The 12,467-nt window shown below is 37.8% G+C and overlaps 1 protein-coding gene across 2 annotated transcripts; it reads left to right on the plus strand.

Annotated features, from left to right (window-relative positions):
* The first annotated feature begins 172 nt into the window (after positions 1-172).
* On the plus strand, positions 173-7,441 carry LOC122082640 (dihydrofolate synthetase). Of its 2 annotated transcripts, XM_042650332.1 has the most exons (10): positions 174-523; positions 776-873; positions 1,012-1,162; positions 2,030-2,092; positions 2,690-2,851; positions 4,291-4,482; positions 4,705-4,804; positions 5,057-5,188; positions 5,886-6,017; positions 6,964-7,441. In XM_042650332.1, exons 1-10 carry the CDS (start codon positions 236-238, stop codon positions 7,314-7,316), a joined length of 1,671 nt encoding a protein of 556 aa, XP_042506266.1. In that variant the 5' UTR covers positions 174-235; the 3' UTR covers positions 7,317-7,441. The 2 variants fall into 2 exon arrangements, with proteins under 2 accessions (XP_042506267.1, XP_042506266.1); XM_042650333.1 differs by lacking the exon at positions 5,886-6,017 and having other exon boundaries at positions 173-523.
* The last annotated feature ends 5,026 nt before the right edge of the window (positions 7,442-12,467 follow it).

A 12,467-nucleotide genomic window follows, 5' to 3' on the forward strand; every position in this document is an offset into this window, starting at 1 on the left:
ACTTTCTCACTGCCTCACTGTCTCACTGCACACGATCTTGACGCGTCTCGCACAGCCCCAACATATCTTATCCTTTTCCCTCCTAAGGACATTTCGTCGGTTGGGCCACCTATTCCCAGGCCGGGTCAGGCTAGACGGTCCGAGTCCCGGTTGGGATATAAAACTCCCTCGATTTCGTGCTCTTCTTCCTCCCATCGAAACGAGAAATCAAAAGCAACGAGGGAAAACCCCAAAAATGAAGCTTTCGGGTGTTCTTCAACGTTGCAGAAATTTAACGATAAGCAAAGCCATAATGTGCGCGACTGGTAGAGTTCGAAGGGAATTGATAGGGTTCAAGCGAGGATTCTCTACTTATTCCGATGATCCCGAGCTGGGGGAGTTCTTAGATTACTTGGACAGACTGAAAAATTACGAGAAATCCGGGGTGCCCAAAGGTGCGGGAACGGATTCAAATGATGGATTTGATCTTGGGAGAATGAATCGCTTGATGGAACGGCTCGGGAATCCTCATTCCAGTTTCAAGGTTTGGCCTCAGATACCATTTGTACTTTGTTCTGATAAGTTCCTAAATTGCTGCTAAACTGATTGAACCAAGCCAAATTTTACTGGAGGAGTGGAGATGATGACTATTTAGTTCAAATCCAGTGTACCTGTAGTGATTAAATTAACAAGTATTCTTCGGTTTCTCAAAACATTGATCCCATGCATGGATGCTCTGGTCACCACTCTATGAATATCAAATCGATGGAACTCACTAGTATGACAGTAATTGTAGGCCGTACACATTGCTGGAACTAAGGGAAAAGGATCAACTGCGGCCTTCCTCTCCAACATTTTACGGGAAGGAGGGTATTCTGTTGGTTGCTATACTAGGTTCGTATAGTTACTCTTGCCTTTTAGTAATCTTTGAGGAATTTGTATTATTCTTGTACCTTTTATCTTAAACGGGTAAAGAAAATGTTTCCTTCGCATGACATTTTATTTTTTTTTAATTTCATTTTATTTCTCCAGCCCACATCTTTGGACTATCAGGGAACGGATGTCACTGGGAAGAGAAGGAGAGCTGGTGCCAGCAAAGAAGTTGAATGATCTTTTTCATCACATTAAGCAGATTTTTGATCAGTCCATTGAACTTGAAAAAGGATCTATCAGTCATTTTGAGGTACTTAAAACTCCACATACCATTAAGAGGTGGTCTCAAGTCTCAACTAAACTATTGGATTTTCTTTCTATTGGTTAAAGATGACTCTTGAAATTGAATGCGACTACTAATGAATATGTCAATCATATGGAGGTATTGATTGTGAGGAGAACAATGCACATTCATAAATTTGGAACTTCATTAAAAGAAGGGGAATGAGTCCCTTTCTTAGACAATAACTCTCATCCACCTTGGAGACTGGTCGGTAAGAACCTTCGAGGTTGCATTGACAAGAAGATGAGTTGCAGAAAACATTAAAGGATATTTCTGAACCAACTTGAGAGCCTCTGTTTGTGGAATAAATGTCGTGTATTCAAGTAATCAACCATTTTGATAATAGCTGCATTCAGTATATTTTGATCACCACAAAACATATTTGGGTCATTTATTTTCTTCTGGCATCCTGTCGGTTAGATGTAAAAATTATTGAATTCTAAAATTTCCTACTTGGTTCTTGGGTAACTGGGAAGCAAGAAAATGGAATGAGTAAAGAAGAAATTGAAAAACTGGAGATATAAGAAAAGAAAGAAAAGGATAAAACAGCAAGAAAGAAACTTCAGAATGCACTTGGGGATTTTCTTTTTCTTTTCTTCTTTTTACTTGAATTTTGCTCAGATCTTGAAACTCTGTCCGGATTTCAAATAATTTTTTTTTTTGTTTTGAGGCAGGCGAAAATGTTCAAAACCAGGATATAAACCCTTGATAGATGTGGTACTCTTTCATGTTCAATTTTCCATTTTACCAGTTTCTGCTCTCATGCATATCTTGTCAGCATCCTTTTTTTTTTTTTTCTTTAAGTTTGTGCTTACATACAGAGAAAAATTGCAGGTTCTTACAGCTATGGCATTTACCTTATTTGCTCAAGAGAAAGTTGATATTGCAGTTGTGGAGGTTAAGTATTTTCATTTTCCTAGCTTGAATTATTGCCTTCAAGAATACAGTTAAAGGTTTTCTTTATTTATTTATTATTATTATTTTTTTTTGGGGGCGTGTGGGAGTGGGGAGAGGGTAACATGCATCTGATGACATATGAGGGATCTTTGGGCCTAGCCCCCTCTAAGGTGTCCTTGACATGTTCTCATTTCTCAAACCATACTGTAGATTGCATTTTTCCCAGATGGCTACACTTGAATTCGATTGAATTTTTGAAATAGATAAAGCTTGAAAAGCTTGCTTGCCAGTATTAAACAGCATGGTGTGTTACCATGTTGGATCTTATTAACTGTGTCCTGGTACACTTTAGAGAAAAAAAAAAGGGTTGAAAATTCAACTTCTTTGCAGTGTGGCAGAGCATGCTGAAACTTTCTGCATGGAAACAGGGTGATTAGGAGATCCGATATTAGCCACGTAGCTATAATGTGTCAAACTCACACAATCAGGCTCATACGGACACATTTGGATATACTTGAATGATCATTTTGTTAAAACAATTACACAATCAGCGACAGGATAAGGTTCGAACTAATACAGCCTATTTTCTATGAATAGGCTGGTTTGGGTGGAGCAAGAGATGCAACAAATGTCTTCAGTAGCTTGGGACTTGCCGCATCAATAATAACCACGATTGGTGAGGAACACTTGGCTGCACTTGGGGGCTCGATAGAAAGCATTGCAATTGCAAAGTCAGGAATTATCAAACATGGGCGCCCAGTTATGTGTTTCTCACTTTTGATTTTCTTTCTACTGCTTTGCATGAATTTCCATTCCAGTTGTTATTATAAGTCATAAACAACTTGGTAAAAATAATGACAATACCTCTCTCTCTCTCTCTTACCCCCCCCCCCCCCCGGGTGATTTTACCGTAGGATGTGTTCTTGTGTGTGAAGTACAATCCAGGAAAAATTTTCTTTGTTGGTTCAGAATGCACCTCATGGATGACAAGAAGTAGTAGCTCATCTACGGATCTACCAGAAAAAAACTTCTAGACCATGTTTTTATATTGGTCCTATACAAAGTCGTAGTCTGGATGTTTACAACCATTTATTAATATGGATATCTCCATACAGCCCATTCAACTGTATGTCCAAAATGCCCATACTATGAGCGATTCTCAACCCTGACTGATACTTTAACTCATGTTTTGTCCCAGATATTCATCGACCTTTTCTTTTTAACTGTGGTCTTTAAACTTGTATATGTGGAAGAGCAGGATTGGAGGTGCACCATACTCGAACTGGAATCATTTAGATCAAATTTTGAAGTTTGTAAAACCCTCAATAACACTGATTGTTGACTTAGTATCATTGTATGATTACTTTTTCTCTTCAGTACAACCATGCTCTATGGTTTTCTTTTTCTTAATTTTATTTATTATGAAGCTGGTTATGTGCATTGTAAAACAGGTATTTAGACTTTTACTTGAGCAGTTCCATGATCAGATTTGCATTATAAAGCTGAAAGCATTTGGAACAAATTTGAAAGATCGAATGCATTTGTATGTAATCTATAAAATAATCTTAGAACTCATGCGGACCGATTATTTACAGTTTCTTTTTCTTCTTACGAAGTACTTTAGGTAGGAACGAGTTAGTGGTTTAATTATTTTTTTTGGGGGGGGGTTGTGGGGGAGGATGGGTTTGCCTCTTCAGCAAATTCAACATTCTAGTATACATGCCATTTGGATAGGGGAAATATGTTTTGTCTTTTTGTCGAAAGGACAGTCTAATGACACTGTATCTATATAATGGAACATAGATAAAGGGGGAGGGCACATTTTGCCTATCGCATTGTTGATGGTCACCCAAAAGGATTAATTCGATGAGAAAAATCAAGACCTGAAATTTCCCATCTTCAAAGGATTAGAAATATGGGAATGTTCCAGCATAGAAGGATCTACCAATGGATGATTAATCATCTGATTCCTTTATACTACTATTTTTTAACACCAAGTACATAGCCGAGTTTCTATATTATGTATGTCATGCTTATTGCAAGGGATTTTTTTTCTTGGCCTCTCAGTTCTGTATTTCACTTAATATATTTCTTCTCTTCTCCTGTTAAGCAGTTAACCATATCATGCTTAATTCTTGTCTTTTGTTTCCTTGCAATATTTATTCATCTTGACTGTTAGATTTCTTAAAACTTCACAGCTGGTTTTGGGTGGGCCATTTATTCCTAATATTGAGTGTATTCTTCGGGATAAAGCATCCTCAATGAGTTCTCCTGTTGTATCGGCATCTGATGCTGGAAATAGAAGCACGATGGGGGGCATTGGAAGAGACAAAGGAAAACCTTACCAGCCATGCGACATTGTCATTCATATTGAGAAGGAACTGCAGTTGGTATGCACTTGATTGTTGTGTCGGTAGCATAGAATTACAAGGATGGTTAAATCATTCACCATCGAGGTCACTAAATCTTCTTTTGTCTGTAGATAAAGTGTGCAATTTTCTCTTTATGAGTGTTTTTTTGAAGAATGCTTAATAAATTTTAACTTGCAGTTAGTTGAATTTTTTTTCTTCTTTTGTAAGGATTAAGATTGCTCAATGAATTTTTGCTTGCAGTTTGTTGAATTATTTGATGTCAAACTGTGGATGCTTGGGCATCACCAGCTTCAAAATGCTGTAACTGCCACTTGTACTGCACTTTGTCTACGTGGTCAAGGTGTGCACTTTTTTCCTTGATTCACAATTTCAGCATAAAGTACTTTATGGTAGAATAGGTGAGTCATCAGAAAATAAACCAGTTTGTTACCATAATGGGAAACAGGGAAACTGATTGCCTGAATTCGCGAACCATTAAACATTTCCCCCACTTTTTGAGTTTACTCCGTTTAACATTCTCAGGTTCAGAACTCCTTTTTGCTAGCAACTTGACATTATTATCATGTTTCTGATGCATTCTTTGATATATTAGGATGGACGCTGTCTGATGAATCGATTCGCGCTGGCTTAGAGCATACATATTTGCTAGGGAGAAGCCAATTTCTAACGTCTGAGGAGTCAGAGGCAGTTGGATTACCTGGGCTAACAATATTACTTGATGGAGGTCTACTGATCTAACCTTCATTACTTATTTCTAATTTTCTATTATCCTATATCCAAACCTTTTGAGTTCATCTCATGTGACTACAATGGTCCACTTGTCTTGTTTGCATGTTCATGTCTAGAGTTTGAGGTCCACAATGAAGCTAGTTGGATGATCGTAACTGTTATTGTTTTCATTCATTTGAATTGTTAGAAAGGAATTTTTTTTTTGTGTGTCGGGGTGGGGAGGTCACTTTTTGGAACCTGAACCGGGGAAAGCTTGATGGCCAGTGACATGGATCCATAAACACATTTCTTACTCCAGACCACATATACAACAGATCAAGTTTCAACACCAAGCTGGTTGGTTGAACCAACCGCCTTGTTAAAAGAATTATCAAATCAGAACTAAAATATTAACCTTACTTTTCATATATTTTCATGTTGAGGTTCGATTATGTCATTGGGTCGATTAGTTCAGCCTTCTACAGTCTGGTTTGGGCTACAGTTTGACAAGATTGGCTCCCAGGCCTAGCTTAGGCTTTTGAAATACAAGAGGATATCTATAGATTGGTTAGTTACAGGAATCTAGCTGGGTGTAATCCTGAATGGACCTCCTAGGCTTTAATCTTCTTTGATGGATGTTACATGGTTGGTGCTTATGGTCTATGAAATTGCTGACAGTGCTAGTGCTGATTGATTTCTTTGAAACTTTCCAGCCCACACCAAAGATTCTGCTAAAACTTTAGTGGACACAATTCATATGACACATCCACATGCACCACTGGCCCTTGTGGTGGCTATGGCTAGTGACAAAGACCACCTGGCTTTTGCAAGAGAACTTCTCTCAGGTAAGACGTCCAGTTTTCGATCTATTCTGTATGTTTTATCCAGTCGACGGATTTAAGATGTTGCTAAGATTCCTAGGATGCTTTTTCTTATTTTCTTTCTTTTTTTTCCCTCCCTCCTGGGCTTTGGGGGTGGGTCGGTGAGAAGGGAGGGTGGTCTCCAGTGGTCTTCTGCTATGGAAGATTTGGGACAGTTAAAAAGGAAAAAATAAATAAAATTAAAGAAAGGAAAGGGAAAGCATTATTTGGAAGAACAGAAAACTTGATATAATGTTCATGCGGGGATAATCTTGACTTAGTGCAACTGCCTTTAAGCTCAAATGGTTGAATATGCTTTCACACATGGCAGGAAAGCAAGGATTTGGGACCCAACATTTAGTACCACCTAAGAGATAAACATGATTATTCAATAACAGAGAATGACATCAGCCACTTTTGTTAATCCTGTCCTGCCAATAGGGGAAAAAAGACGGATGGAGGTTGACTTATTGCAGCCTATCAACCTCTTCTACTGCCAACCCAACCAATCCTAATGAGTTCTTGTGTTGGAAGTGTACTAATCTCCTATGTAGGTCCCATTTATTGGTGGTCAATGGTCATTAATCTTGACTTTGTGATATTCTTATGGGTTTTGAGGAACAATGTGTGGTCCTGAGAGCTTTGACACCACATGCTGCTTGAAAACATTTGAGAAGTATTTCAAGATAGTTACAGGTACTCTTATGTGGACGAGTTCAAATATTTGGCTGCCTTTACCAACCATTACCAACCATTTCTATCATTTTTTGGGGGATGACTTTTACCATTTCTGTCTATTGTTGACCTTCTGTTTGTTTTAACTCATGTCATCAAAATATTTAGTTCACATACCCTGTGTTCAGGGTAGGTATGTTTATATGCACTTGTGCTTTGGAGTAAGTTACTAAATTGAGAAGTTTCTCAATTTCAGGTATACAACCAGAAGTAGTTGTTACAACTGAGGTAACCATTGCTGGGGCTGGATCTCGAACAACATCTGCTTCCTTGTTAAAGGAAGCTTGGATTCGGGCTTCCATGGAATTGGGTACTGGCTTTGTGGACATTGGAAGCAAAGCCTACGGGGATTTTCTTGAAGATCAAACAAGTTGCTCTGTAGGGGTATTGAAACATGAACCTGTACTGGCCGTTGTTAATTCAGTGGAGGATTCCATGAAAGCAGCAAATAGGATTCTGAGAAAGAGAGCAGGGGATCAATCAGGTCTCATTGTAGTTACAGGCTCTTTGCATGTTGTATCGTCGATATTATCCTGTCTTCACAGGTAAAGTGTTTCGTATTTATTAAATGGGAGGGGGTTCCCCATGACACTAGTGTGGGAAGGAATCTGAATGCTACACCAATGGTTGGACTTTGGCTTTGTTACAAAGGAAAAACTTAAAAGGTTTTATTAGTTGTTATTTGTGACAAACCCCACAGGTTGCAAACTTGTGGTCTGCAACAAGGGCAGGTATGATCGCCGATTGGATTGAGGATCAATCGTACCCAACCATCGAAACATGACTGGAAAGTTGAACCTGTCTGATCTCACCCTCCCAACTTGAGTATGATACTTGGCCATGGAGCGCGCTTATTGCGTCAATTCCCCCAGTTTGGGGCCGCTGGAAAATGTGATAGGGTCAAGAATTTAAACTCGGAATCAGGGTCAAATTGCTCTTTGCTAATCCCGAGTCTGGATATGTCCTAAGACCCATAGAATCAGCCCTTAGATTTGGAAATCCAGCGATCTGGTTTCAGAAACCTTAGAATCAGTCATTCAGGAACAACTAGGATTGGGATTGATCATGGATGATTCTGATCTGAATCAACCACTGATCAGTTAATTTGGCCGATTCAATTCTGATTTTTGAAACAATGGGTAGAGATTGAAGTAGGGAAAAAGAGAATCTATTTAACACAGTAGGGACTGTGGTGGGGAGAGGAAAGACCTCTAATGAAGTGAAGTATAGATTCGGATGCCCACCAAACCAAATGACGTCTGGAATAAAGGTAAAAAGAGATATGAATGATAAAACTATAATTCCCAAACAGATCCCAACAAATCCTACATATCTTAGGGCCCGTTTGATAACGTTTCTGTCGTTTCTGTTTCAAGAAACGGCAGAAACATAAATTTCCGTTTCTAGAAACAGAAACGGAATTGAAGGTGTTTGATAAGTCATGTTTTTAGAAGTCGATAGTAACCAATGAAAGAATGGCTACAAGTCGTTTCCAGAAACGGCGAAACAAGTTCAACTTGTTTCGCCTGGGTCGTTTCTTGAAGCATAAATAAGTAAAAATTAATATTTCTATTTCTGAAAATAAGTGAAATGAAACAGTTTTATCAAACGCTTTTTACTCTGTTTCTGCTGTTTCTGGAAACAGAAACGACAGAAACGCGTTTCTTGAAACGTTATCAAACGGGCCCTTAGTATCTATAAACACAGATCTAGCCTTTCACATTTCATAAAACCTAAAAAAAAAAGGTTCTATTTTTGATACATGTACTTTATAGTGCAAACTGCAAAGGGAGTCTCTGGGTTTAGCCAAAAAAGCAAAGGGGAGTCTCTGTCTGCGGCAACCGTCCTCCTCGCCATACACGCAAGAGTGTGCATGGCAAGACCTGGGCCCACCTGACACAAAATAGTGGGACCACAACCTATGACAGAGTGACATTGACAGTGTAGCGAATCATTTTGACTGAGTCAAAAGGATAAAAGCTGGTAACCCTTACTTCCTGATCAATATCATGAAATCAAAACCGCCAAGTGCTGCCTTTTCACATAAATATTTATTGGGGAGAAATGGAAATGGCGACGGTCCAAACAGCGGATTCCATACATTCCGGAGCAATTGATTATGAAGTTTTTGGGGATCCGATCACTTGGTTTTCAGATCTGAAGGGTTGATTCTAGGGTTTTTGAGAACCTTATTGATTTTGATTTTTGTGTTAGGTAAAACCAAAATTTGGTTGGACCAAATCCAATAGTAATTCGATTTACTATCGAACTCATTACCCTATGGAATACCACCGATCTCTTTTTTTCACTCACAGAGTATTTATATACGGTAGGTTCATCGATCTCGGTAATAACATCTCTGGATGGGCTGCTACCCTTATAACTAAAGAAAATTGTGTCATACTTTCTGCCAACTACATGATAATAGGAAAAACTATTGAGGCATCACCTAGGGACCTTCTCTAGGAAATTAAGCAAGCCAAGGAAGAAGGATGGGAGGAGAATGAAATCTGGAGTTATGCTGAGGAACTAGGAGAATTTTTGACAAAAAATAGTACCAAATCATGGCCGTGGAGCGTTATTCTTTTGTTTTTGAACGATGTTGATTTTTTGTCTCAAGGGTTATATAACGAATTGGTATTGTTTCTAAGTAACATAGCTTACATATTTATAAATAAAAAATTTTGATTAAAAGATCAAACCTCAGCATGTTAAACTCTCGATTTAGCTCAACTAAAATCAAACCAAATTCACCATTGACACCCTTTAGCATGGATTTAGGGGACGGTATGAGTATTGGTATTGGTATCTGTTGATATCGATATTGATTGGATGAGTGTGTATCAGTTGTTTTTGCCCTTTCTTTTTTAAGAAAATACTAATTTTTTTTTTATTATTTTACCCCTAAAATGATATGGATAACTAATTCGGATTAATCAGGGATCAATGATTGGTCTCAATTGTTACTGATTTGATATAGACGATATGAGATCGATACTTAAAACCATGCCCTTTAGACTTTTTTTTTTCTTTTTCGATTGATAAAAACACCCCTTACACAGTTACACACCATCCATTCTTAATGATTGGTCTCAATTGTTACTGATTTGATATAGACGATATGAGATCGATACTTGAAACCATGCCCTTTAGACTCTTTTTTTTCTTTTTCGATTGATAAAAACACCCCTTACACAGTTACAACATCCATTCTTGAAAGAGTGGGAGGGTTTTTTAGGGTAAGTGCTTAAGCCTCTAAGCCATTTAATGATGTCAAACTCCAACCATTTAAATTTCTCAATACGCACTACGATTCTGCCCAAATTTTATTTTGTGGGACCCGCCCATCTCCAATTCTGCAAAGACCCAAAAGCCTCACGGAGAGACTGACTCCACTAGAGTGACTAGTCCCACTTCACTTGGATTGGTTGATTCTGGCCGGTTCATATATTTTAATTATTATATTTAACTTCCAATTTTCCACACTAAACTTTTATTTACACTAATTAAAATGGATATTTAATCTTATGATGCTAAAGTAGGAAAAGTCAAAAGCATCAATCAATCTTTTCATCTCATGTTTTCCTGTGGGGCACAACTGGCATTTACCCTTTTCTTTTTCTCACGCAACAACATTCTCTTTTCTCAAACAAAAGTGTGAGGTCCTCAATTTAATCACTTTTTACCTATACCTTTACAGGCTTACAACTCCACTTTGGATCTTGGAAGAACTAGATTCGCATCGGGCCAGCCAGAGTAAGCATTACTATTTACTACCCCACACTATCCTCCTAAAATGTGCAGTTTTCCGCAATTTGTTAAAACATAAAATGGGAAGGATCTAAAAAAAAAAAAAGAAGTTAAAATGAGAATTTATATAAATTAATGGAAAAAAGAATTGTAAAAGATAGCGTAACCTTGCTTCAAGACATGGAAGGTGATCACCTTGTCTCACATGAAAAGTGAAAATCTTATCACCGGTGATGCTTCCATGTGAGCTCTCATTAATTCCTATGTTGATGTTGAAACCACACTCTCTTTTATGCAATCTTTTCTTAAAACTAATTTATGTTTAAAATGACATAAAAATCATATAGTAAAATATATGACCAAACATTTTGAAAATGACTTAACATGACAATATATATATATTTATATATGCAAAAGTTTTTCTGGTCCTCCAACCAGCTAAGAGATTTGTTGGTCTGGAATAATCTTATACCTTCAAATAGAATAAAAAAAATATAGTTCGTTCATAACAATTCCCCATCTCATTACTTTTCCAATACGAAACATTTTCGTCTGTTTCTATCTTTTTCCTCTACCCTGAAGGCTTGACTGCCATGTTCAGAGTGTTCAACATTACTCCTATGTTCGGAAGGCACCGGCAGTTGGGAAAGATCACGCTGATTTTTTTATGGATTCTTCTCTTCTCCTCCTCTCATCTTCTTTGTTCTGCTCCGTCTCGGCATCTCCTCACCAGATTTTCTCTGAATCATTCAAAACCTAGAAAATTTGGGAAACCAAATGTCTATTGGAGTCTCCTAATGGGAAGGGAAAACGTAGTCATTGTCAAAACATCTTTCCTATTTGTAGATTTTTCTTTCTGGATCTGAGTTGAGTTTGAGTTTCACTCATCAGGCAAGAAGTTTTGTGATCTTCAGGTTATGATCAGCAGAGATTTCTCTTATGTTCTTGTCAATTAATTTCCCCACTTTCTTCATCCTTTGTATGGTCATTGCATCATCACTGACAAACACCCTAACTAATCTTAAGACCAAATTAACATCATAAACACCTCCACCGTGACAAGAGACCAACAAATCATCCAGTGTTGCTTGATCAAGCATCCCACCAAGATGTCTGTATTCTCTGCTTAGACCAAAACCATAAACCATTCTCAATAGCGAAAACAGCCCTCAATAGGAAAAATTGGTTTTCCCCATTAAGACCACACCATCCCATAAATTGCAGTATCTGCAAACCCACCATAATAAGACTTTGGACCCTGTGAGTTACCGTTCCATGAAAGAAATGGCAGCAAGTTACTTTGTAAAGATGAAGGCGGCTTGCCTTGAGCTGTATCCTCCTACCTACATTTTCTATAAGACATATGGTTATGGAAGTTGAAACCCTTGGCTCTGATTAGTCTTTAGAGAGAGAGAGAGAGAGAGAGAGACCTTGTAGGCGACTGCAATCCTTGTTCAGAGATCGTCACAGATCAAAAACCCTTTCTCTCTCTCTCACTTTTCATGAAATGAATCCTTATTACCAACAAAAGTAGATCCAATGGTTCAGAAAAACATCCCTCAAAATATTCTTATATGGGGTGACCAATCAGAAAACCTCAACCCTCAATATATATATATATATATATATTTAAAATGTTTTTTAACTAACTATGATTTTCCACTCTGATATCGTGGGATATGATTTCATGACGTATCCCTGAAAGTGGAACAAGTGAACAACCTCCATATGCCTTGGGTATTCAAAGTCTCACAATAAACAACAATCAAAGTAAATTTTGAATAAATTGATGGGTGAATAAGAAAATTATTATCATTCCTTTATAATTATCCAAATTCTCCTCCCTAAACTTCTTTTTTAATTCTCCTAAGGAAAGAAAGCTCCATCCTCTCCTTTTCCCTTGATAATTCAAAATTTCATAAACACCCCTCCCTTCTTCTAACCCTCTTT

This window comes from Macadamia integrifolia, chromosome 6 (assembly GCF_013358625.1).
Source record: "Macadamia integrifolia cultivar HAES 741 chromosome 6, SCU_Mint_v3, whole genome shotgun sequence".
Lineage (NCBI taxonomy): Eukaryota > Viridiplantae > Streptophyta > Magnoliopsida > Proteales > Proteaceae > Macadamia > Macadamia integrifolia.